Source organism: Malus sylvestris, chromosome 5, assembly GCF_916048215.2.
Source record: "Malus sylvestris chromosome 5, drMalSylv7.2, whole genome shotgun sequence".
NCBI lineage: Eukaryota > Viridiplantae > Streptophyta > Magnoliopsida > Rosales > Rosaceae > Malus > Malus sylvestris.
The window spans coordinates 9,763,030-9,788,917 of NC_062264.1; the positions used below are offsets into that span (position 1 = coordinate 9,763,030).

Below are 25,888 nucleotides of genomic sequence, written 5' to 3' on the forward strand. Positions count from 1 at the left end.
AACCCCATCAGAGGGTAATCATAAAAATTAAAAAAATTAAAAAAAAAAAAGGGCAAGCCCAAAATAATGGGCTGGAATGTTATGTGGAGGGTGAAGACCCATATGCCCAAAAGAGCCAGACCCTCTATTATCACCAACCAGGTGATCAAAAGTACGTCCAATACTCCAAATTTATTCGGCACCCTGCCGCTAGTATCACCAACCAGGTGATCAAAAGTACGCCCAGTACTCCAAAATTATTCGGCAACCTGCCTCTATTATCACCAACCAGGTGATCAAAAGTACGTCCAGTACTACAAAAAATTATTCAGCAGCCTGCCGTTATTATCACCAACTAGGTGATCAAAAGTACGCCCAGTACTCTAAAATTATTCGGCACCCTGCCGCTATTATCACCAACCAGGTGATAAAAAATACATCCAGTACTCCAAAATTATTCGGTAGCCTACCGCTATTATCACCAACCAGGTGATCAAAAGTACATCATTCAATTATTCTTACTTCATTTTGTCATTGATTGCTTCATGAATAAAATAAGACAAATTCTCTTCATTCTTCTGGAACGATATTTTCTCATCTTCTGGAATGATATTTTCTCATCATTCTTCTAGAACGATGTTATTTTCTCCCCCTAACGGCGAGAAAATTGTCTTATCAAAATGATAGTCCACAAACTAAGCGGTAAACATATCCCTAGTCAAGGGTTCCAAATATTGAATGATAGATGGTGTTCAACATCAATGCCCAATCGGCGATGATGCCTCATTTCAGTACGTTGTGGCAGTGCAATATGCACATATATAACACAACCAAAAACTCATAAATGTATAATGTTTGGCTGGTTCCCAAACACGAGTTGTACTGAGAAGTATTGATGGTTGGTAACATGTCTCAACCGAATTAATAATGCATCATGCAAAATAGCATATACCCATGTAAAAACTGGCAGTTTTGTTTTCATGAGCAGAGCACGGATAATCAATTTTATCCACTTAATAAATGCTTCTGCTAAACCATTTTGAGTATGGACATAAGAAACTTCTGGTCCTTATTTAATAGTCTGTAGACTGAGACTCTTATGACTTTTATTACAATTAAGTTGAGGCATTGCGGCACTTCAAACTTACAGTACTCATCAAGGAACTTCATGTTATGATCTTCAAGATCAAGGGACTTCATGCCTGATCTTTTTGTACGATGGAACTTCGGGTCCAATCATTTTATACGATGAGGATTAAGAAACTGCAGGTTTTGATTTGTTCAAGGAACTTCGGGTCCTTGTTATACTCATCGTAACAAAATAGAAGTACAATAAGTAAATTAAAGATATAGACGGTAATTCCAGTCATAGTGAATAAATTGCATTTAAGTAAATAAAGCTTGTGGCAAGGGCTTTAATTCAGCACCATTCACATAAATCAAAACTTAAAGCAATAGGCGGTAAAACCGTCCATGGTAAATAAATTGCTTTAAAGTAAATAGAAGTTGTGAAAGTGTTTTAAGCCAACACCATTCACACATATATATATATATATATATATATATACAGGGAGCTTAAGGGGAGGGATCCCCATTTTTTTTGAAAAAATGGGGACACGCTCCCCACCGTTAGATTGACTTTAATGAAATTGTGTGGTTGAAATTAAAACACAGGCCATAGAATCTCAACCACAGGATTTCATTTAATTCAAATCCAACGGTGGGGAGCGTGTCCCCATTTTTTTGAAAAAATGGGGATCCCTCCCCTTAAGCAATTCCTATATATATATATATATATATATATATATATATATATATATATATATTCTTCTTTCTTTTCAGATGGTGCAACACCATCCAAAAGCCTTTACTTTTATTATTATTATTATTATTCTTATTCATTCACATGCTGCATCATTCCAAAAACTTTGGCCCTATTATTATTTTTCATTCAAATGGTGCATATGTATCATTCTGCCTTTTCCATTTTTTTATTTCTTGCTTTTTCAAATGATGCCGTGCATTATTGCCTTTTTCAAATGGTGCCATGCATATTTCATAAACTTCCCCTTTTTTTCTTTCTTTGTCTGTCTCTACCAGTCTCGAAACCCAGGACCAGCTAGGTTGTTATTGAGGTCATAAAAAACCAATTCAATCCAAAAAGGCTACCAGAGACTAGCGTTGTTCTTGCAGGGTCCAGAGAACATGGCATCACAAAGCAAGAACCTCCCTACAGAGACATAGATGACAATGGGGTTACGGAGGCACTAGAGATGGAGGCTTAAGTGGAGTCAATCTTACCATCACCATCTCAGACAACCGAGTATTCATGGGAGTTCTCAAGATCCGTCGAAAACAACGCTATCTGGATTTCCAAGTCTGATAAGATTCTTCTGGATCTCTGGAAACCAATTGTCAAGTACGAGTTTTCTCATATCGTGACGACTTCAAGTCGTTGTAAATTTCAATTCTCACCGGAATTTGGTGAGGTGCTTCAGGCGCGGTGGGAGAGACAGAAAATGGACATACCTTTCATTCTGTGAGATTTTGGCTAGCAGAGGTGAGAGGTAGGTAAAGCTTCACCAGATTTATGGCGTTGTTCTTTCCACTGACATGAGAGCTTCTTGTGCTGACAACGTGTTGTAAAATCGACAGTGTATGCAATGGAATAAATGAAACAAGACACAAAATTTACGAGATTCCTCTACAGTCAGTATGACTAGAGTACATCCTCAGGGTAGCAGTGGTGCTTTCATTATAATTTAGAATAATAGGAGTACAAAAATAACTCTCTCTATTATCTCCTTTCCTCTTCCTCTCTTTTCTTTCTTCCTCTTCTGTGAACTTCTCCCTTTGATGTTGTGTGGGGTTTGTATTTATATAGAAAATAGGAGTAGTGTGCAGCAAGCTTCAGTAGACAATGGAAGGGCCCATTATTTAATTCTTTGAGTGGACATCCACTGTTCTACAACAGTGATGAGAATATATGCATTAAACGGAAGAAGTTTTGCAGGATAAAATAGATAACCGCCAACATGGGGTTCAAACCTAAAAGAAAAATCTCCATGTTCTACAAACTTATCCTTTTCCCACTTTCGATTGCCCTATAAGTTTAGTTAATATAGCGAAATTCCCTTCAACCATAAATCACTTTCCAACCTTTGTCTTAATTACAGAGTAAAAAAATTCATTATTGGTCTTCTTCACTCGAGTTTTAGCTTTATCGTTCGTTCTTTATCCACTGTGATGTTTTTCACCTTTGTTCAGGTTCAAGATCGTTGCAGGTACGGTGCCAATTATCTCTAATCGAATTCTTTCTCAACTATCTCCTTTGATTTTATAGACATAGATGTATAGATATGCCCGGTCTATTTTTCTTATCAAATAATTACATAAGGATTTTACTTATAGAGGTGGTATTATGTGAGAAAAGAGGGCAATCGAGACTGGAGAGAGAAAAATTGATGCAACAACATCAATTTACCAAGCACCAAAGCGTCGTCCCAAAGAAAGGCCAAAAAGAATAAGGAACGCCCCAAAGTATGTTGGAGAATTTAAGAACAAATGGAAACCTTTCTTCTTTGATTGCTGATTTATTTAGGGAAATCGACAAAAATGACCCATTTTTTTAATCTTGGGATAGAAATAGGTCAAACTGGCCATGCACAAAATTGAAGTTACTAAAATACCCACATATAAATACTAAAAACCCATAACTTTTCTCATTTGGAAAAGATGTATGTCGACGGAGCTCTATGAGCTCTAGGTTTCTAGGTTGAGCTCGAATTTCGAAGAGAGGGAAGTCCAAAGAGAGGTGAGAAGAGTGAGCTGGGTTTTGGGTTGACCTCATACCTCTAATTTTGAACAAAGGGATGCGCAAAAGAGGTGATAAGAGGTTTGAGCTCATATTTGTGAGCTATGCGTGTTATTCTTCCATAACCAAACACAACAAATTCTTCCATCCTTAAAGATAGGACGTTTGTACCATATTTTTTATTTTAGCCGGAAAGTTCCATTTTTTCTAGCAACTCTTCGGCATGCATAGTAAGGTTGGGTGTTTAGTTCCAAGTTTCTACATCATTGATTTATGGAATAAATGGGTTGTTTGTAAGATGAATTAATAATTAGAAGTTAAATTAGGGCTTGTGTTTCATGTTGGGGCCTATGGGTTGTGGAATAAACTTTACTTTTTGATGTGCTACAAAGTTGGGATGGAACATTTTTGGTTCAAGTGTTCAATTGCAAAAATTTGTGAAATTTTTTCCGTAATGTGCATGTGCATATGGTGTGCATGGCTACATTTTAATATGAGAAATGGAAATGTTCACTAGTTATGATGCACGTATGTTGTGCCTCAGAATTTAGCGAGTATGACCACAACTAGTTGGCCTTGGCGAAAAACAAAATTAAGAAAAAGCTTAAAGGTAGTTAAGGGTCATGGTTGTCCATGAAATAACAACAGCGAATATCATGTTTTCTACGTGTACGATTAAGCGCTGGTTGATATATGTAACAAGATTTGCCATTGTAACCTTATATACGTAACAATTATGTTTAATTGTATCCACAATACCAATAAGTTGTCATTAAAGTTTCTTATTAATACAAAAAGTAGCTCGTTGCTCAATCTCCGGTTCTGTGCATGTACTGTACATATGATGTGCATGTGGTGTCCATGTGGTGTATATGGTGGTGACATCATAGGTGATGACGTCATTTTTCTAATTTCAAAGAGAGAGTTGTGAGCTCTGGATTTTTGGGTTGGCTTAGATCTGTGAGTATACCATATGCATGTCATTTGCATGTTGTGTGCATGTCACTGGGAATAGATGATTTTTAATGGGATTTCCAAATCGAGGTTAAGGTCAAAGATTTGTAAACTACATATCTTTAAGTGATTTCTAGAATCTAGTCCCCCACATATCCACCAACGCTGTTAATTGCACGGTGCACATCCATAACAAAACCGACGTCGTTGCACATATTGATGCAGATAACAAATTTAGGATTTTCTTCGAACTTAGAGGGAGAAGTTGTTCGTCGGCGGCAGGACAGAGAGATTGCAGCAGAAAAAAATGGTGTCTTTAGTTTTTCATAATGGGTTTTCTTCGACATCTGAAAGTTTTTGGATTGTAGATTGGTTTTGACCCATATGGGTTTTGAATGAGATTTCGAATTTGGGGAATAAGATGATGATTTGAGGAAGAAATCCTCAATTTGCAATCTGCAACTGCAAGCACAGGAATGTGTTCATTTCCCAAAAAGGCCAATTAGCAAACACAAACATTCTCCAAATAAATCATTAAAGGGACCCTTTTTTTATTTTTTATTTTTGCATTCATACAAGTTTCAACAAAGTTCTATTGGAAAACTATCACTTCCAGCCAAAGCATATATAATCAAAATCAAATCTTCCAATTGGGTTTTCCATTATCTTTTAATAATCTAAGAACAGCCAATCAATATCAATTTTAGAGAGAGAGAGAGAGGGGGAGAGGGAGATAGAGTAGAGAGAGAGAAATAAAAAAATGGAAGGAAATAACCTATTTATGTACGAGGGCAATTAAGTCATTTAAGGTGTACGAAAAATCTTGTTTCTGTCATATTGTTGTGCATGGTGTGTGCCATTTACAAATTCGAAAAGTCCTATTTTTGTCCCAAGATTAAAAAAATGGGTCATTTTTGTCAATTTCCCATTTATTTATTTCTTTAGATGCTAGCTTTTTATGTTTCCGCTTTCTTGTTCAACCTTTTTCTTCTTTTGTGTTAAAGTTTCCTTTCTTATATCTTTTTCTTTTCTTTAGATAGAAGAGCAAAAATGTTAACACGTTTGTTGCGCATACTCATTATTTTGCAATATAATTTATAGAATTAAATACATAAAACTCACAAACCTTTTGGTGTAATCCAAATTATTAACATTGGAAGGTGAAGATAAGATGTGACGACCCATCCCTGATTTTACGTTTTTATAAATTTTAAAAATAGTGATTTTACAAAAATGCCCTTAGAGGCAAAGATTTTGACGTACGGTGGCCATGGTTAAGAGATATAAGACTCATTCCGCTAAGGTATTCTTGAAGTACTCGTCATTACGAACTCGTGGGCGCAAGCGGAATCAAAATTAAAGTTATAACGAAGAAGTTATAAACGAGTAAAGGTAGGGATGAAATTGTCATTTGATCATGATCTGGATTTCTCCAGATAATCCTATGATGCCACATGGAAGGCCGTGAGTGAGTGAAATGGGCTCTGTCCAATCAGAAAATGAGAAAGGAGGAAACGGGAAAGGAGATGAGCAACACCGGATTTCCTACGACCCGTTTTCTTCCCTTCAACCCGACCCATGTTCCATGCACCCCAACGTCGATTCCGAAATTTTTCCTGACGAAACAATCGTCACCACTACCCAAAAACAAGTCAGCGACCTTCCTTCTTCAAGTTTCACCTCAAATTTGAGTGAATTTAGCCTTGAAACAGTGAGGGACTCCCGAGGGTGAGTTCGTGGGGGTCACGGTGGTGATTCACCGTTTGTGCAGCCATCGTCGTCGATCAAACCCACCAAGATACTTCCCTAGAACCCAGGAATCATGCCCAGTCATTTGTTGGGGCGGTGGGGTTCGATTTGGCAGTGATTCGAAGAACACCCATATTAGGGTTCCAACGGATTCGAGACGAATTGGAGCACTTCCCGGCCAAATTGGACTTGGCTACAGATATAAAACTTGCTCTACTCATTGAGATCTTCATTTCTATAAATTTTGGCAATTTTTTGAAATAGTTGGATTTTCTGACGAGTTGGGGCGGCCGACCACCATCCACGGCGGCGCATGGCCAGTGGGCCATTAATTCTATTTTTAGGTTAAATTAGATGCCTTGAGTTCAGTTCTGATAATCATTTGACGTAGGTTGATCGTTGGAACCTAAAATCTTTACGATACGTTGATAGGTCATTATATAAATCGATGATCTACCTGTTGGATCGTCATCAAACTTTAATAGGTTATTATTTGTAATATTTAAGGAATGTAGGAATTTACGGATCGGGAATCCGACGTATGGATCTTCCTGAATTGGATTTGTAAGTTCATAAAATAAAACGTTAACCGCCACTTGGTTTTGGCAATTGGCAGAGATCCGACCGTTGGATCGTTCTGAAACTTTAGTATATTATTCTAGAAATATAATGTGGATCTTTGGAAGTTACAGATTGGAAATCTAATATGCAGATCTTCCCGATCGAATTACGTAGGGATGTGTTTTATGTAAGTTACATATTCTATCGATAAGATTTCTGAGACATGATTTGATAATTGTTCTAGGAACCAATCGTTCGTGACGCCTCAATGTGTGTGCTAGGGAGTGTAGCGCAGAATCTAGGTGAGTGGGCTTTTGGTTTTTAATATATGTATATATGCATTACGTTTTTCCCAGAAAAATTGATTTGAATGATTTTGCGTTTTAGATGCCATGTCAAATGCTTTATATTTTAGAATATGCATTAGTAGTTATGTATGTTAGTATTTGACGTTGCGGACACTCATGTAAGTTCCAGGTGAGTATATGTGTTATTGATTGTGAGTTGCGTTATGATGGTTTTGCATAGATGCATTTAGAGCTCATTAACCTGCACCCCGGTGTTAGTTCTCCCTCCTGTGGCCAAGGCATAGTCCTTCACGTGATATTCACCTCCCGCATCGCACGCTCACCTTGGATCCAAGTTTGGTGCACAGCCCTATCGTACAGACGACAATAAGTGGTTTCGACTGACCCGCGATTTATCGCACAGCCTTCACGTGATCGTAGCACTTGAGTGTACTTATTCCACCTAGCCATGTCGTACGGACCACATTAGGTGGTTCCGACTCGTGTGCAGGCATACTTGATGAGCTATAGGTTCAGCCGTACATGCCACAATAGGTGGATCCGGTTGACATATCACTTTTCATTGATTTACTTCACCTGGCTTACTTATTCATTATGCTGAGATATTTGACATGGCATACATGTGGATTTTGGTATTTCGAGTATGGTTTTGATGTATGTAAGTATTTTATTTTATGGGAAATTATACGAATTTTACCGCGATGGGTTATTACTTTTGGAAGGAGAAATGGTTTTGAAAAGTTTTGTTTTTGCCCACTCACATTTTCTGTTTTGCGCCATCCAGGTTTTAGCTGCTGGAAGTTCGTATCGACGAGGATTATTGGTGAATCTCAGCATAAGTGGCTACCTCTGAGGGTATGATCTTTACCCACACTATTGTACTTTACTTATGCTCTGACGACACGTGTGAAAAAGGTGCATACCCGCTCACCAGCGCACTCTGATATTTAGGCACTTTTAGGTTTAAATTACTCACATTTTCCATATAACTACACTTATGGCTTCGTCACCTTCCAGGTGTCGGCCAGCACAGCTCAATTCGGAGTCCTAGTGGACATTCCGGGTCAGGGTGTGTCATAAGAAGTGACATGTAGATGAGAAACCTATCTGAAATTTGCATAATCAGTTACGCCTGGATAGGTGTCACTCGAAAATCCTATTCGAAAAATTATTAAGAGAACATAAAGATAAGAAATATGGAGAGTTACTCATTTAGTAACACACAAGGTTCTAAAAAAAGCTAGCTGCTAGTCGGGCAACGAGGCCGAGCTTAGCGTCTATGTTGACTAGGTGGATTTAAGTAAATTTGATATAAAATTGATTAAATTTTCTTTATAATATAAAATGATATGTTTTTCTTTTAAAATAATACATATCATGTGAGGAGGGTATTTAATATAAGGAGAGAGGATCCTTACTAGATCCTCACAAAGAGGATTCGACAAGGATCCTCACTATAATATATGTGGTTTTAAAAAGGTAAAAGAGTATAAAAAAATTTAAAAAAATGGATAAAAAAAACAGATGATTGATTTAGGTGAGAAAAAAAAAACATAAAATAGTGAGATTAGGAAACTGTGCATTGCGTGTAACCCAAATAGGGATGGTGGGACCAAAAGAACTCATCCTCTCCAGACCCACCTAATCCTGCCAAGTGTTCCCCTAATACGTTTTCCAATTTTACAATCGATTACAAGTTAATCATGGTAGTCGTTCTTCGTCTAGGGCCTAGGCCCATTTTTAGAACGTTGGCAACATGTATCACTTGAAAATTCTATCTAAAAAATGATTGAGATTATATAAAAATAAGAAATCTGGAGACTTATTCATTTAGAGACAAGTGACACTTAAGGTATGTCCGGATAACCTTTGTCTAATATAATTCAATTAACCAATAAAGTTTTAGAACAAACTTAAAAATAATAAATTACTGATGAGCTATGTTTTTACCCATTTGATTGGAGATGTTATATAAATACAGCATGCCGTTATTTATTTAAAATAATTCTGGACTGGACTATGTTTAGCCCATTCGATTGGCGATGGCCTAACAACTCTCCACTCAGATACGCGGGAAGACTGGAGGGGAAAAGGGCCCATATCACATAGCCCAATGATATCCAAATTTGAATTGGGATTGAGTTGTGGTCCAATAACTAGAAACCGACACAAGGCGGGAACAAAAGAACAGAAGCATTGAGTTGGTGGCAGATGAGCTAAAAGTTGCATGGCCCAAAGGACATTTGGACTTGGGCTGCCACCCAATAATTGTAGCGTGCACAAAACGCACTCAATCGTCCTACCTCTTCCCGACAGAGATCAAAACGCAACCAGACAGACGGACACTGACTTCTTCATCTGCTCCTCCTCCTCTCTACGTTTGACGGTATCAGAATTCTCAACCCTAAATTTCAAATTATTTACCGTTTTGTTTCGCCTTTAGTTTTCCAATTCACAATCTAATTTCACAACTTGTAGATCCATCCAATTTTTTCCTGCCTAACAAAAGACCCTCAAATTTCTCTATTTTTCTGTTTTGACCATGTCGTTTTCTTTTGAATAAAAACGTCAAATTTTGCTTCTTTTTTTTTTTTTTTTTTTTTTGAATTAAGCTAAATATTGGGTTGAGTTTTGAGTAGTGGTTATCTGCAATTCTAGTATTTCACTGATTAGTTATCAGTTTTCAGAAATTGAATACGATATGTGGTTATTTATTTCTTAACTTTATGAATGTAATTGTTTATTTCATTCATTGTAGCCTGAATTTTGTACAATGAGAAAAACAAAGGAAATTTTGGTACAAGTTGAAAAAATTGGAACCTTTGAATGATATGATTACCTTGATGCTGGCATTAGTTGCTTGTTAGGGTTGATTGTTTTCAATTTATGAACTCATGATAATTTCAGTAGTTGATTATTTGGTTTCGTGTAAGTACATTGAGCAGTGTTTTTGTTTTGTTTTGATAGGGAGCTTTCGGAGGTTGATAACCGGTGTTCAAATCTGTACTCACTCAATATGGTATGGGTTTAGTTTACTATATCTCATTATTTATATAAAGGAATAGAAAAAGGTTTAATATTTCACTGTTTAATTACTTGGTGCCAATGGGCAGCTGATGGTTTTCTGGGTTGATGAGTATATTATTGACTATATTAGTTCATTCTTTACTTACAACCATCGATTATGTGTATTACGTTAAGTGATTAAAGTCTTGACCCCTGGTTCAGTATGACTAATGCGGATTTCAGCTTTTGAGATGGTAATTGTTTGAGTAGTTTTGAGTTTAACCCATAGCTTACCGTCTACTTTGCATTTTCATGTGATTCGAGAAGTTACTAGTTACGGGTTCTTTTTCTTTAAGACTGATGCTAGTCATCTGCTATTAACTTATTGCAGACCAATTTAGATATTATCATCTCTCTTTTTTTCTTCTTCTCATTTTTGTGAATAAAAGTATGTTAACTGCTACCGTTTATTTTGGTTGGTTTTTGGGACTTGAAGAGATTGTTCTCATGCATTGTTCTCCATTCAAATTTCATGAAAGTCTTATAACCTGGTATTCTTGATTAACCCTGAATTTTTATTAAAATTTGTCCATCTTGTTGCAGGATTTTTATGGATATGGGTATCATGGGACATCGTTTGAGCAGACATATCGATGTTATCCTGCATCTTTCATTGAAAAGGTTGGAATACTTCATTTTTTCCAAATATGTATATGTCTCAGCACTGTTAAAGGATAGATTATTTTCCTTAGTTAAAGGCATCCATTACATTTTTCTTTCTCTCCCCTGTTTGGATGAAGTTTCATTTTTCTTTGCAGTTCTGGATCCATTATTTTGTAGTTGTGGTGTGAATTTATAACACTTGGTTACTGGGCTTTGGTTTTCTACTGGATGAACTCCCCCTCCCCCGTGATTGTCAGTACTTTGTTCTCACTTGTTCAATTCCTTTATTCTGATATGAAATTTTTCTTTTTATTTTCAGCCACAAATTGAAAGTGGTGATAAAAGTAAGTCTCCAACTTGTAAGTTAGTTTTGTTAGGTTTTCCCTTTATTGTGTATTCGTAATTTTTTTTATCTTGCTTATTTTTCAGTTATAATGCCTCCCTCAGCCCTTGACCGTCTTGGTGAGTTGTTTTACTTTAGTCCTTGGTTATGAAGATTTCTGTGTCAAATGAATTTATTTTGTATTACTTGCGCCAACTATGATATATTAATGCAGCATCTTTACACATTGATTATCCAATGTTGTTTGAGCTTCGAAATGAATCCGCTGAACGGGTCTCTCATTGTGGGGTGCTGGAGTTCATTGCAGAAGAAGGCATGATCTATATGCCTTATTGGGTAAGAATTCAGTGTGTTCTAAACTTCTAATAAATGCATGGCTTTACTTGTTAAAGTTACTTTGCAGTTGATTTTTCAGCCAAAAAGGCTTTCTAATCTTTAACTTGAGCTGTTTCCTTTTGGCGTTTTTATTTCTTAGATGATGGAGAATATGCTCTTGCAAGAAGGTGATGTTGTGCGAGTGAAAAATGCAACTCTTCCGAAGGGAACATATGTTAAATTACAACCCCATACAAAGGACTTTCTAGATATCTCAAATCCAAAAGCTATGTAAGTAAATGATTCATATGTTATTCCATATTCATTATTTCTTTCTCTTGGAAAAGAAGACTTTTTAAGGTGTTATTCGATATTCATTATTTATTATTTTCCTGTATCAATTTTGCGTGTGGTATTTTATTCCAACATGTCTCTGTGATTGTTGTACTTGTGTTAATTCAATTATTTAGGGGAAACCTAGCTATGGGATTTAGGAATATTTTTGTTTTTCCAATATATCCTTATTTTACATTAAGATATTAATCCATTGTTTCTTTGATTTGTGTGCTTAAAGGAGGGAAAGTTTTCTTGTAAAGAGGAAGCGAGATCAGTATTATAAGAGTAAATAGTATCACCATTATAATATAGAAATGAATTGATATGATCTGTTACTTTGAGGACAACAAACGAGTCAATAATGCGTATTTGACTTGTTAATGTGTCTTGTTGAATTATTGGGTTTCTTTGTTATATCTGTTGTGTGAGTGGCCTGTCTATTTTATCCTGAGTACCTCTTCCATGTTCATTCTATGAAACCATCTATTTATTGTGATGATCATTTCTTGATTTTGTTTCTTAAGTTTTCTGTTAAAGTTTTGATGCAAAAGGCCACTTGGTACTACGGTCTAGTGGTATTCCTCTTCACTTGTAAGTGAGAGGTCTTAGGTTCGATTCTCGCCAAAGGCGATTTTAAACCACATTATTGTTGGCCCATTGTGAGGCTAAGCCCACCCCTCCCCCTTTGTAGATAATATCGTTTGTACCAAAAAAAAAAAAAAAAAAAAGGTTCTGATGCAAAGGAAGTTGATTATCTTGTTTGCAATGCAGCTTGGAGACAACGCTGAGGAATTTTTCTTGCTTAACCACTGGGGACAGTATTATGGTAGCATACAACAATAAGAAGTACTATATAGATATTATAGATGCGAAGCCTTCTCATGCAATAACTATTATTGAGACAGACTGTGAGGTAGACTTTGCACCTCCGCTTGACTATAAGGAACCTGAAAGGCCAGCCGCATCTGGCCGTCTAAATAAGGCAACTGCTCAAGGTACAGATTTCTTTCCTCATGGCCATAAGCATGGCTTGCACAATTTTTCTGGCTTTTGTATTTGTTTATTAAAGTTCTCGGTCTGTGGTTGATTGGATTCCCCTATTGTTTCCTTATTGTGCCCTTTTCTTTCTCAAAACTATTTATTTTCTGTCCTTGCTCTTTTCTGAGGTTGAGTCGGCTTATCTGGTTCGTCTCATGTATGTCAGCTTTGTGTTGGAACATATTGTTCTAGTGTAGTTAGTCGTAGGTATTATACATTTTCATTGATGAACATACTTCTGGAGGCTACATAGCTAAAGATTGAAATATCCTGCTATGGGATTCATTTAGGAAGAAGCTAGACTTGGTGAATGCCTGAGATTTTACCAAGTTCAGTGCCACTTGGCCATCCATCCCTGTTAATTTTTAAGATCTTGCGCGTTGTTTGCTACAGTTGACAAACAAATTGTTGATTAGACCTTTTGACAGAATCCTCATACCATTCAACTTTTTGACACTCGAGAAATTGGTAGAAAACTTTCACCAAAGAAAACCAGTAAATTGTCAATTACTGAAAAAATGTTTACATTTTCTGCTTGACGGCTGGAATGGAAAATATAAACATTCTTGCATATAATGGTGACTAAGGTTTTCTTCAAGTCACAGAAATTACATAGTTTTAGTCCTGTTAATTTTGAACACGGCATGTATTTCAACATAATAGTATTCCGTTGTCCAAAAAGAAAACAGAAAGAAATTATACGAGTTTCTGTTTTTCTTGCAGTTGAAGAGGATCCTGCTGAGGCTGAACCTAAATTTAACCCTTTTACCGGATCTGGAAGACGCTTGGATGGGAAACCTTTGAAATATGAGCCAGCACCAGCTTCTTCCTCAGGGTCCAACGACAAGAAACCTGCAGTCACCAATGGAAATGCACAACCTTCTATGGGATCTAGTTCACAGGCTACCAGTCGTCAGGCTCAGGGAAAACTTGTTTTTGGAGCAAATGCCAGTCGCACTCCAAAGGAAACACAAAAGGTACTCTTGGTTCTCTTGTTTCATGACGTCCATCAACTAACTTTGGAATTATATTACCGACGTTGCCAGTTTGTTGTGATGCTGATCGTAAATCACTCTTGATTTATTCAATTCTGCAGGAAGCTGCAAAAGAGACTAAGAAAGAGCAGCAGCCGGAAGCGAAAGAAGAGCCGAAGTTCCAGCCGTTTACTGGGAAAAAGTACTCGCTGAGGGGTTGATTGGATCGGATTATCAAACCATGTGTTGGTTTTAACTTATGTTGTCCCACAACATCTGACCTTATCTGCGTCGGGTTGGGTGAATATAACAAAATTATGTGCTGGTCTCAGATGTTGTACCGTTGGATAAAACAGTAGGTTTTGTCAAAACTGAGGATAGAAGTACAGTTTTAGTTTGTGCAGCATTTGGATTTTTTATTTTCCCCTTGCAATCCACCAGCATTGCAACAAAAACCGTCGATGGCTAATCTAACGTTTAATCTAACAAAATTTATCGTTTGACCAAAAATAAAAAATAAAAAATAAAAACTACCGTTATACACTGACGATTACAGAGGGGGTTTGTTTGGTATCAACTTTAAAACTCAAAAGTCATAAACTACAAGGGCCTGTTTGGTAGCGTCTTACAAACAATACACTTCACATGAACTTCCAATGGCATAGGGAATCAAAGCAGGCAAAACAATGCTAAAAAGGTTGACGCGGCATGATGCCTACTCAATTGGCGTAACTCAAATAAGAACTAGGAGTAATTTATATAGGACACTTTGAAAATGTGTTCAGATAATACATTAACCACTTAAACAAGAGATCCACAGCATCCACAAGGACCAAAATTTCACCTGATTCCTCAAATCTGAGATTCTTATAATCTGGGATACCTTGTAACTAAAGGAATGAAAAACAAAGATGTTTCCTCTGGCAACTTGTTACAACATTTTCTTTACGATAACTGATCGTGATGCATCTTTCAGGTAGGTTTTGGAGATTCTGATACCCACTGCCTAAAAAATGAAAAACTACAGATATTTTCTCCGCCAAATTAGGCCGCCTTTTGTGAAATAATGGATCGTAATGCATCTCTCACATAAGAGTATTTGAACGAGAAACCCAACTCCTCGGCTCTAACTGGAAGCACCCTCTGCCCATCCAGAACCTGCAACGACCTTGTTATGTATCTCAGCAATATGAAATCAGGAAAGGGTTGAAAAGAAAATAAAGAAATTCTTACCACAGAAGCACCTTCTCCAAGGACTGCTTTCAGGGCAAAGTCCGGTACAGGCAGCCATGAGGGCCTGCCCAAGACATTTCCCAAATGCTCACACATTTCTGCAAATCGAACAGGGTTTGGTGCAGTTCCATTGATAACTCCTGAGATTTAGGTAAAAACTGTGTTCAATATGTTGAAAAGTTTCGAGAACCAGTGTCACACGACATTGTTGAGTGAACACATATCATCATTAATTCGTTTATTGAAATTCTTAAAGAGTATTCGAACTATTTACAAGTGTAGTTATCTCCACGTGCCAGCAAACTTTAGATGAAACCAATATCAATCCTTTGGTTCTTTGTTTCACTTCATATCAGCAATAAGCAATGAATCTTTACCTTTATAAGATGGATTGGAAAGGGCTTCATATATCAGGTTCACTATGTCATCCAGATGAATCCAGGAAAACCTACACGATGTTGAAAAGGATCAATTATCCAAGATGTTGATCATAAATATCTAAAATGAAACTTAACTGACGATGTCATATTGTCTGATTAGCTAAACCAGAGCAATCTTTGCTTTCAAAGTGGCAATTGGAAAGTCTTAGTAGTAAAACATTGACTGATACCCATCGGACAGAATTGAGGACAATACCATTGCTTTCCAGAGCCCAAGGGTCCTCCAGCAAACACCATAAAGAGAGGGATCATTTTAGCTGCAAATGCTCAAAGGTGTAAGCATGCGTGAGGCAGACTGAGATTATTAGTGTCATACGAACCACGGTTATAGATATGTACAATTTGTAACAAAATCGAGTGCCATTTTAAATGTTTTTTTGCTGTTATCTAACGCAAGTCATGGCATAGAACCGAGCACCATGGCATTCTAGGATTGATATGGCCCATCCCACTTAGTGGGAAAAGGCTTTGTTGTTGTATATTTTTCGAACATGACATCAGAAATTGAAAGTTAGAGATAATTATGCATAGAACAGCCTGATACAATTGCGGGGTCATGCAAGCCTCAGTGCATCCAGATTGGTCAATGTATAATCAAACATAAAGCAGAAAAATTGCAAACCAAAGTCAATTTTAGCAAGTCTAGTTAGTGAGCAAACATTGCAATTAAGGTTTCACAGTATAGAGCATACCTAAAGCTCCACCATCTTTACCAAGAACAACACCAATGCGAATGAGCGCTAGCCTAACATCCTTATTCACTTTGAGGGCAGTTCCTTCCCATTCTCTACAAACCTGAAAAGACTTACAGGTTAGTTGAAGATCCTGAAAGGCTTAGATGCGAGTTAAAGATGAGGACAATTTTTTGCACAAACGAGAAGTTCCGATAGTGATGATGTGATATTCCGTCATGGACTGGAAGCTCTGTGTTGGTGATAGAGTGTGTATTTAGCCGGACTGACAATACGTACAAAAGTCCATTCTACAACCCATAATAACACTAGGCACCACGACTATGAGTTCTAAAAAGAAAACATAAACATAATTCATCTGAGCTGCAATAGCCCTTGGCCAGTGATCCTAAAACTCGGAAACCGAGATTAAATATGATCAAAGTAATCAGGAATTCTTCTACCCATTCAGGTCGTACAGCACCATTGAAATTAGAAAGTTCAATGTTCCATTTAATTATTTCCATCATGTCATTTTTTTTAAATAAAAATAAAAAGTTACTCTATCACATCCAAAGGACATGCCAAGAAGCTATTATTTCAATTTCCTGGAAATTCAAACCTTATTCAGAAAATTAGTCATCCGTAACCACAAAGCCTAAAGGAGGTTAAGGTAGCATCCCCAAAAGGGTATCAGGGTGGTAATCAGTTTGATCCAACTACAATGGCTATGTTGTTGATCAATCTGACTATGCATTCAACATCTATTTAGTATGACAGTCATTAGTCAGATAATTAAATAGTCTGAAAACATACTGGATAATGGAAATCTTAGAAGTTTTAAGCATCTTTTACCACATCAATTAGGCTTTCATATATTCTTTTTGGAACTGATTATGCATAAAACATACATAATAAAATAATTCCATTGCTTACCTCAGCTAAGTAATCATTCCCTGATGGACTTTGCTCATCAAATATTTGTGTCTCACTAGTACCTGACCATAATGAATAAAAAATTAAACAAGATCCAAAAATGAAAATGAGCTTAGTAACTTTAAAGAGGCTTCTTAAATTTGGATTATGAGTCTCGAGTAACGGAAAATCATATGCCAGCTACAGGGAGATAATGAGTGTTGCCTCAGCACAATGACTATATAATAGTTACTAAATGGTCTTCTAACTCACTCCGACATCAGAATGTATCACTTAAGATATTTATCAATTAACTAGCACGCTCCAATTCCATGGGGTATTGAAATGCTCAGTCAGAATCTAATGATCACAACAACAACAACAACAACAACAAAGCCTTTTCCCACTAAGTGGGGTCGGCTATATGAATCCTAGAACGCCATTGCGCTTGGTTTTGTGTCATGTCCTCCGTTCGATCCAAGTACTAGTCTTTTCTTAGAGTCTCTTCTAAAGTTTTCCTAGGTCTTCCTCTACCCCTTCGGCCCTGAACCTCTGTCCCGTAGTCACATCTTCGAACCGGAGCGTCAGTCGGCCTTCTTTGCCCATGTCCAAATCACCGGAACCGATTTTCTCTCATCTTTCCTTCAATTTCGGCTACTCCTACTTTACCTCGGATATCCTCATGCCCAATCTTATCCTTTCTCGTGTGCCCACACATCCCACGAAGCATCCTCATCTCCGCTACACCCATTTTGTGTACGTGTTGATGCTTCACCGTCCAACATTTTGTGCCATACAACATCGTTGGCCTTATTGTCGTCCTATAAAATTTTCCCTTGAGCTTCAGTGGCCTACGACGGTCACATAACACGCCGGATGCACTCTTACACTTCATCCGTCCAGGTCGTATTCTATGGTTGAGATCTCCATCTAATTCTCCGTTCTCTTGCAAGATAGATCCTAGGCAGCAAAAACGGTCGCTTTTTGTGATCTTCGCTAGATTGCTCCGGTCATTAGTGTGGATAAGTATATAAATGAATAGAGATAGGAAAGCAAACACAAGATGTACGTGGTTCACCCAGATTGGCTACGTCCACGGAATAGAAGAGTTCTCATTAATTGTGAAGGGTTTACACAAGTACATAGGTTCAAGCTCTCCTTTAGTGAGTACAAGTGAATGATTTAGTACAAATGACATTAGGAAATATTGTGAGAGAATGATCTCGTAATCACGAAACTTCTAAGTATCGGAGTGTGGTATCGTCTTGACTTGCCTTATCTGTCTCATAGGTAGATGTGGCATCTTCTCTGGAAGTACTCTTCCTCCATCCAGGGGTGGTATCTTTAACTGGTGGAGATGCACAAGGTAATGTATCAATTTCACTTGGAGCTTACTTGTAGTTTCAGGCTTGGTCAAGCGCGATACAAACCATGTAGTAGGAGTCTCCCAAGTCGCCGAGCTAGGGGATCTGCTGAAAGAGGTGACAGACAAGGTAAGCAATCAGAGCTCCGGCTGATTGTTCACCTTCTCCCCATCTTGCAGCAGCATGAAGGATAAAGAGAAGAAAGATGAGAAGAGATGATATGGGATACTTTTGCTTTTGAAGAAGTAACTTTCCACAGGCTTATTCTTGAACTGAGCTGGAGGGTTTTCTGGTTTCCTCCAGAGCCGACTGAAGAATTTGAGGGTCAAAACAAGTCCATCAAATCTAGAGTACGTTCGACCCTGCTGATATGGGATACTTTTGCTTTTGACAGAGTAATGGATGTATCGGCACGTGTGCTGTTACGCTTGTCTCCACATGCTTCCTTGTATCCTTCGCACTTGCCCTATCTGTTCCTCAAGCAGATGCGGTATCTTCCCTGGAAACATAAGATGTTGAAGATGAGTACTCGAGAGCAATGCCAGGTAAGTAATCAGGTAAGGGGTTCCAGGCAGTCAGTTCCTGGCTGGAAGCTTGATTCCAAGTGCTGACTGATTGCTCTCTTTCTCCTTGTCTTGCAGGGAACAACAAGGCCAAAGGAAAAGACAGGGAAAAAGCATGATATGGGATACTCTTGCTTTTAACCCTGATGATATGAGATATTCTTGCTCTAGTATAGCTTGTGTGCAAAGGTATTATCGGGGGGAAAGAAAGCTGAATATTTCGAAAGGCTTCGTTGGGAGTGCCCTCTCAAATATGAGGAAGGGTTGAACATTTTTGCAGGTCTGCCTGTCCGTTGGGGATGGAGGTCGACATATATAGGAGTCTCCCTAACAACAAGTAGTAATGCTATTCCTTTACCCTGCTTGGTCATAGCACGGTAGTGGGAGCTGCCAGCTTCACATGTTTTAACTCTGTCAGAGCACTTTGAAAAAGTGGTCTGTGCTCTCGAGAAGTCTTCGACAGAATGCCCATAATTTCCGCAAAGCTGAGTGTGCGTGTGACAGGTGCTGACAAGGCTAGAAAAGTAGGTGCCTCTTCGATTTCTGAGATCGGCCCTCGTGGTCTCTGAGCAGCTCAGCTTTTGAGAAAGCGAGCGTCTCTTCGATTGATTCGGAGAACGATGCATCTTCGATTTTTAAGAAAGCAATCATGATGGGGGTCTGGCTCTCGAGATTCGGGGAGCAGTGTCACTTCGATTTTTGAGAAAGTAATCATGTTGGGAGTCTGGCTCTCGAGATTCGGAGGGCGGTGCCTCTTCGATTTTGGAGCAAGCAATCTTGTTGGGAGTGTTTTCTCGAATGTGAGTAAAGGTTGGGCATCTTTGCTAGTCTACCTTGCCACGAAGCACAGAGGTTGACACACAGGGATTTTCCAATTATCCAGCAATGGTACTGTTCCTTTACCCTCTCTTCGATTTTTGAGAAAGTAGTCATGTTGGGAGTCTGGCTCTCGAGATTCGGAGGACGGTGCCTCTTCGATTTTGGAGCAAGCAATCTTATTGGTAGTGTTTTCTCGAGTGTGAGTAAAGGTTGGGCATGTTTACTAGTCTACCTTGCCACGAAGCACAGAGGTTGACACACAGGGACTTTCCAATTATCCAGCAGTGGTACTGTTCCTTTACCCTTGTGGGTAAAATATGGTAGCTAGACCTTCAAAATTTATGGGTCTAAACTTTGTTAGTGCTGTTTCTTTGCTATTCTTTTACCTTTCTTGGTCAGAGCGATGTAGTGGGAGCTGCAAGCTTTACGTGCTCAATTTTGGCAGAGAACTTTGGCAAAGTTATCTGTGGTACCCATGAGCTAGTGTTGCGTGTGGGAAGTGGGTGATTGAACAGTAAGATTCATGTGTTTTCTACTTCCTCAGAAGTCTTCGACAGAATGCCCATAATTTCCGCAAAGCTGAGTGTGCGTGTGACAGGTGCTGACAAGGCTGGAAAAGTAGGTGCCTCTTCGATTTCTGAGATCGGCCCTCGTGGTCTCTGAGGAGCCCAGCTTTTGAGAAAGCGAGCGCCTCTTCGATTTCTGAGATCGGCCTTCGTGGTCTTTGAGCAGCCTAATTTTTGAGAAAACAAACGCCTCTTCGATTTCTGAGATCAACCCTCGTGGTCTCTAAGCAGCCCAGCTTTTGAGAAAGCAAACGCCTCTTCGATTTCTGAGCAGGCGCCTCTTCGATTTCTGAAGATCCGTCGAGTGCAGATTTTTATAGGGGCTGGCATTAAGTTCCAAAGCACACTTGAATCTCCACCAGTAGAAGCTCCATTCTTGCACTTCTAAGATCTTGATTTGTCCAACCTCTTCTCTCTTCAACACCTTTGAAAATGTCTGGCCCCTCCGACCGTCGTTTTGACTTGAACCTTGTTGAAGAGGCAGCCCCGCCTTCTCCAGACAACATATGGCGCCCATCCTTCGTCTCCCCTACTGGTCCTCTTACCGTTGGGGATTCCGTGATGAAGAATGATATGACTGCTGCGGTGGTGGCCAGGAACCTTCTCACTCCCAAAGATAACAGACTACTTTCCAAACGGTCTGATGAGTTAGCTGTTAAGGATTCGCTGGCTCTCAGTGTTCAGTGTGCAGGTTCTGTGTCTAATATGGCCCAACGCCTATTTGCTCGAACCCGCCAAGTTGAATCATTGGCGGCTGAGGTGATGAGTCTCAAACAGGAGATTAGAGGGCTCAAGCATGAGAATAAACAGTTGCACCGGCTCGCACATGACTATGCTACAAACATGAAGAGGAAGCTTGACCAGATGAAGGAAACTGATGGTCAGGTTTTACTTGATCATCAGAGATTTGTGGGTTTGTTCCAAAGGCATTTATTGCCTTCGTCTTCTGGGGCTGTACCGCGTAGTGAAGCTCCAAATAATCAACCTCTGATGCCTCCTCCTTCTAGGGTTCTGTCCAGTACTGAGGTTCCGAATGATCCCCCTCCGGTGCCTTCTCTTTCTGGGGCTCTACCGACTGCTGAGACTTCTCCTAAGCAACCCTTGTGAAGGCTCCCTCTTGTTTGTTTATTTTGACTCATGTATATGTACACATTTGTAGCTTATCGGGGATATCAATAAATAAGTTTTCCTTCATTTCAACGTATGTTCTGGATTCATTTTCATAAGGATTCGACGTGATCATGGAGTGCCGGCTGTCGACTACCTGACGCCCTCCCCCTCCTCCTTTATCCGGGCTTGGGACCGGCAATGTAAGATACATAGGCGGAGTTTCAGAATCTAATGATCCAGAAGAATAAATTCCACATAAATGTCTACAATGTTTTACAGATGAATACTAGCACAGCAAGAAAAATAACTGAAACTTCATGCAAACCAAGCAATAGGATGATGCAGTGACTTAATAGATAAAAAGCATGAGACTGAACAGACCGTAGTAACCGACAGCTGTTGCGCTAACCAAGACTGTAGGTCGAACTGCATCTGGTAAATCGTTTATTAAATCTATGACCTTCACAACCAGTTGAAAGGTCGAATCAGTTTTTGGTTAAATAATACTCTTTTTATTAAGAAAAGGAGCAAAAGGTGATTTGTATTTTGACAGCCGCATGAACTAATCAGTGTAAGAAACACTACTAACCTTCGATGTGACTCTAATCCTGCTAGTCTTGATCTCTTTCTTTATCTACAGTCCAATTAGAAGTTAGTAACTTCTAGGCATACATACATATGTTCACTTCTGATATTAAAACACCATGAATCACATACTGTATGGCCTTAGCCAGCAATGTTCTGTCAATTCATGGCAGTTTTACTGCTATAAAGTTTAAATATTCACCACTGGTACCAACCTCAGGAGACCATCTTGTGCTTATGGGCAGTCCACCCAAATTTACGACACCAGTTGAACCTTGAATGCTGTCTTTCCACTGTGGCTCCTCTGCAATCATGATTCCTGGAAAATCCTTGACTACAGATGGCAGGAAAAATTTCAAGTGTTAACCCAATACAGAAGACTAACTATCTCAATATTACCCCGGACAATAAACCAGCAGTTAACAATGATTCAAGTACTGGGGTTATTTCAATCTGTATACGAATGTAACAACTTATATTCGGCAATTTTTTTATATTTCATAATAAACAAATAGAATCATTTTTTTTGTTAAGTTACCATGTCCCCAAAAGCTTAACTATTAGGAACCAAGCCCAACAACGTATATCAAGAATAATTTAACATGAAACACTAACACTCCTCCTCACATGACGTTCACACAACAACTGAACCAAATGAGGCCTTACAGGAGCACAATAGAAATTAACAAAAAACTGGGGTATCAATACTAGAACCGATGGCTTGAGGAACAACCTCTCTCCAAACCCTAACCCTATCAAGCATCAAACAACAACACACACTAAAAATTTGTGTAAAGTATACATAAAATAATTCTTCCTTTAGTTTTTGAGTTTATTCTTTGGGATGAAGGAGGGGTTGTTGGACAGATATCCAACTGTTTAATTTTTTTCTTTCTAGAAGGTGCGATGGCAAGTGCCTTCGCCCATGAGCGGTAGGTCTCGGGTTCGAGACTTAGGAGCAGCCTCTCCATAAATGGGGGTAAGGCTAGCCGACATTCACCTCTCCCAGACCCTGCGTAAAGCGGGAGCCTTGTGCACTGGGTACGACCTTTTTAGAAGTTGATTATCCTTCCAAGTGTTGGAAAAGTAAAACACTAGCTGCTTATATATCATTGCTTTTGATGTAATGAGGAAGTGACTGGTAGAAAGCACTGGTGGAAGAATAGAGCAGCTCCACTTTCAAATGATTCACATGAATTTGATTTTCTTGGTCCTCAGAAAATCTAACTGAGTCTAATTTAACTTGGATTCATAGAATCATGTGCACAAACTTACTATTCCTAGATTTCAAAAGATTTGAGAAAATAGCCAACAAGTGTACATTACCTTCTTACCCGGAAAAATTAACTCAGCCTTTGATCTGGACCGTGTCAAGACATGCACACTATGATTATCTGCATTACAAATTGGATCGAAAGAACAGTTAGCTAGTGAAACTATGCACATGTGGTATGAGTTTCGGCTTCATAGACAATAAGTATTAGGCAACATAGTCTTAGTTAATGCAACCAAGCAGCACCACAACCTTGAAATCATTTGATTTGGTCGTAAATGCACCTTGTTATGCATAAATACTGAAAGATATGCATGTCCCTTCTTGCTAGCTCCAGTAAAAAATAAGGACCAAATCAATAGTCATTGGGAAATAATCAAATAACATAAACAGGCATTAATCCGAGGTGGATGCACGAAAATAAAATATAAACACAACAGAATGGAAACACTGCGCATAAGTCTGCAAGATTTCTATAATAATGGAGAAGAGAATGAGCATAACCTGCATGCAGCCTTTGCACCAATCTTCTCCCGATAAAACCCGTAGCTCCAGTTATTGATACAGTCAACTGATTTGCCTAAGACAACCTACAAAGAGTCAATCTCCAACAGGCAAATGCAACCTATAAATGCTCAAATACATTCATGTGACTTTCCAACTTTTTAACCACACACATAAATGCAATCATCCTAATCATCTGATTTATCACTCATCATCACCCACTATGTTATATTAAAAGGGCTGATGATAAGTAACTTTGTGAAGCCAAATCCCTACAAGTTCTGGACCAAACTGCAATGCAAAGTGGTGGTAAACGTGAAGTTAGTTAGTTAGTTATGTGGTCAGTCCAGTCTCCTTACACCCAAGTTCGAATCCCCCTCCCGGAAAATTAGAATAGTTTAGAATATCGCTTGTGTCAGTGATAGAGTAATAAATTCTAGTAAATACTGAATTGACCAAGTAATTTGTATAAATATGAACAGAAATGTACGTGTGCGTGTGTGGAAGGATTCGTAGTTTGAAGAGCATTACCTTCTGGGGTTGGTCAGACGCACACCAAACACAGAGTCCCCGAGTCCCACGCTTCTAAGAAGCCAGAAAACAAAAAAGATTAAAAACAAAACAAAGGAGAAATTGGAGAAGTGGGTAGTGAGTTACTCACAGAGAGGGGCAGAGAGACGTGAAGAGAGGTGGAGACAGTGTGGGTCCATGAGAGAGCAGTGGCTCCACAGACCTCCATTGCTGCAGCTTGGGAGCTCTCTCTTTCTGCTGAAACAAGAAACAAGATGTTTTATTTCTGTTCTGTGAGATGGCGGTGAAAGGAAAGACTCACAAATGGCAATGTGTTCGATTTCGAACCACACCCAATGACCCAAACCAAAGCAACCACCGATTTCCATCAATTGTCTTTTCTCTTTTGTTTTTGGTAAATTATTAAATTAGATACAGCTAGCAAAAATGTCCGCGCGTTGCTGCGGGACTTGAATGGATCAGTCTTAACCACATGAATAAGACATTTAACCTAAAAAAAAAAATCAACATAATCATGAACGAACAAAAGAGATAGATGAGTGAAAAGTTTCGGTAAGATGAGCAATTCGGCTTTTATATATATTAAACCGAGCTGATTACAAAAGATACAGTTGCAAAAAAATGCTCTGCTTCCTAAGATACAGAAGCAACATGCATTTAACACTTATATTGCCTTTCAAGTTAAGATGACAAAATATATGTCCTGCAGGCCAAGCATGTGTTTTAACAGCTAAACAAAAAAGCAAAAAAAATGTTGGTCTTGTTTCAGCAGCTAATCTTTCAAGCACTAATGTATGGATTAATGTGAAATATCTAAGATCCTATTTGTTTTTTATTGACTGATGCTTCAACATCATCCACCTAATTCATATATCATCCATAGATACCTGAGAACGCTTATTCCCACCACCATTGCGTTGTTAATTTTAATAAATGGATCCTTTTCGATACTCTCAGGTCATCGGATCTCAGTACAGAAAAGGGCTAAATATTGTTTAGGTTCAAAACAAATGCAAGTGTCATTACAATAGCACTAACCCTTCTTAATTTTCAACACCGCAATCCTCCTAACTCATTAAGTAACAGTCTAATTCTTTCTTAACCAAAACTAAGCCGAAAATTGTCAATCCCATAACCGACATAGAAAACAACTCCAAATTCTCATTTCCAAACTGAATTTCCAATTCCCACCAAACTTTCCGAGCATCCTGTGAACACGGAAAATTCCTGAAACGAAAGAGACAAGAACAACGTGCACAAAATAATATTTGTGT

General features: G+C 38.5%; 2 protein-coding genes across 2 annotated transcripts; one reads left to right on the forward strand and one right to left on the reverse strand.

Moving 5' to 3' along the window:
- Positions 1-9,607: 9,607 nt before the first annotated feature.
- LOC126624676 (uncharacterized) lies at positions 9,608-14,459 on the forward strand. Its single transcript, XM_050293765.1, has 10 exons — positions 9,608-9,751; positions 10,333-10,384; positions 10,975-11,052; positions 11,354-11,378; positions 11,464-11,496; positions 11,592-11,713; positions 11,853-11,983; positions 12,800-13,023; positions 13,790-14,043; positions 14,163-14,459. The coding sequence occupies exons 2-10, from the start codon at positions 10,382-10,384 to the stop codon at positions 14,259-14,261; spliced, it is 969 nt and encodes a 322-aa protein (XP_050149722.1). The 5' UTR covers positions 9,608-9,751; positions 10,333-10,381; the 3' UTR covers positions 14,262-14,459.
- Positions 14,460-14,769: 310 nt separating this feature from the next.
- LOC126624675 (epimerase family protein SDR39U1 homolog, chloroplastic-like) lies at positions 14,770-24,954 on the reverse strand. Its single transcript, XM_050293764.1, has 13 exons — positions 24,745-24,954; positions 24,615-24,668; positions 24,084-24,159; positions 23,641-23,700; positions 22,522-22,640; positions 22,311-22,355; positions 22,103-22,181; positions 17,321-17,382; positions 16,406-16,508; positions 15,910-15,970; positions 15,651-15,721; positions 15,274-15,413; positions 14,770-15,198 (listed from the first exon to the last, which is right to left on the reverse strand). Exons 1-13 carry the CDS (start codon positions 24,820-24,822, stop codon positions 15,085-15,087), a joined length of 1,062 nt encoding a protein of 353 aa, XP_050149721.1. The 5' UTR covers positions 24,823-24,954; the 3' UTR covers positions 14,770-15,084.
- Positions 24,955-25,888: the final 934 nt, after the last annotated feature.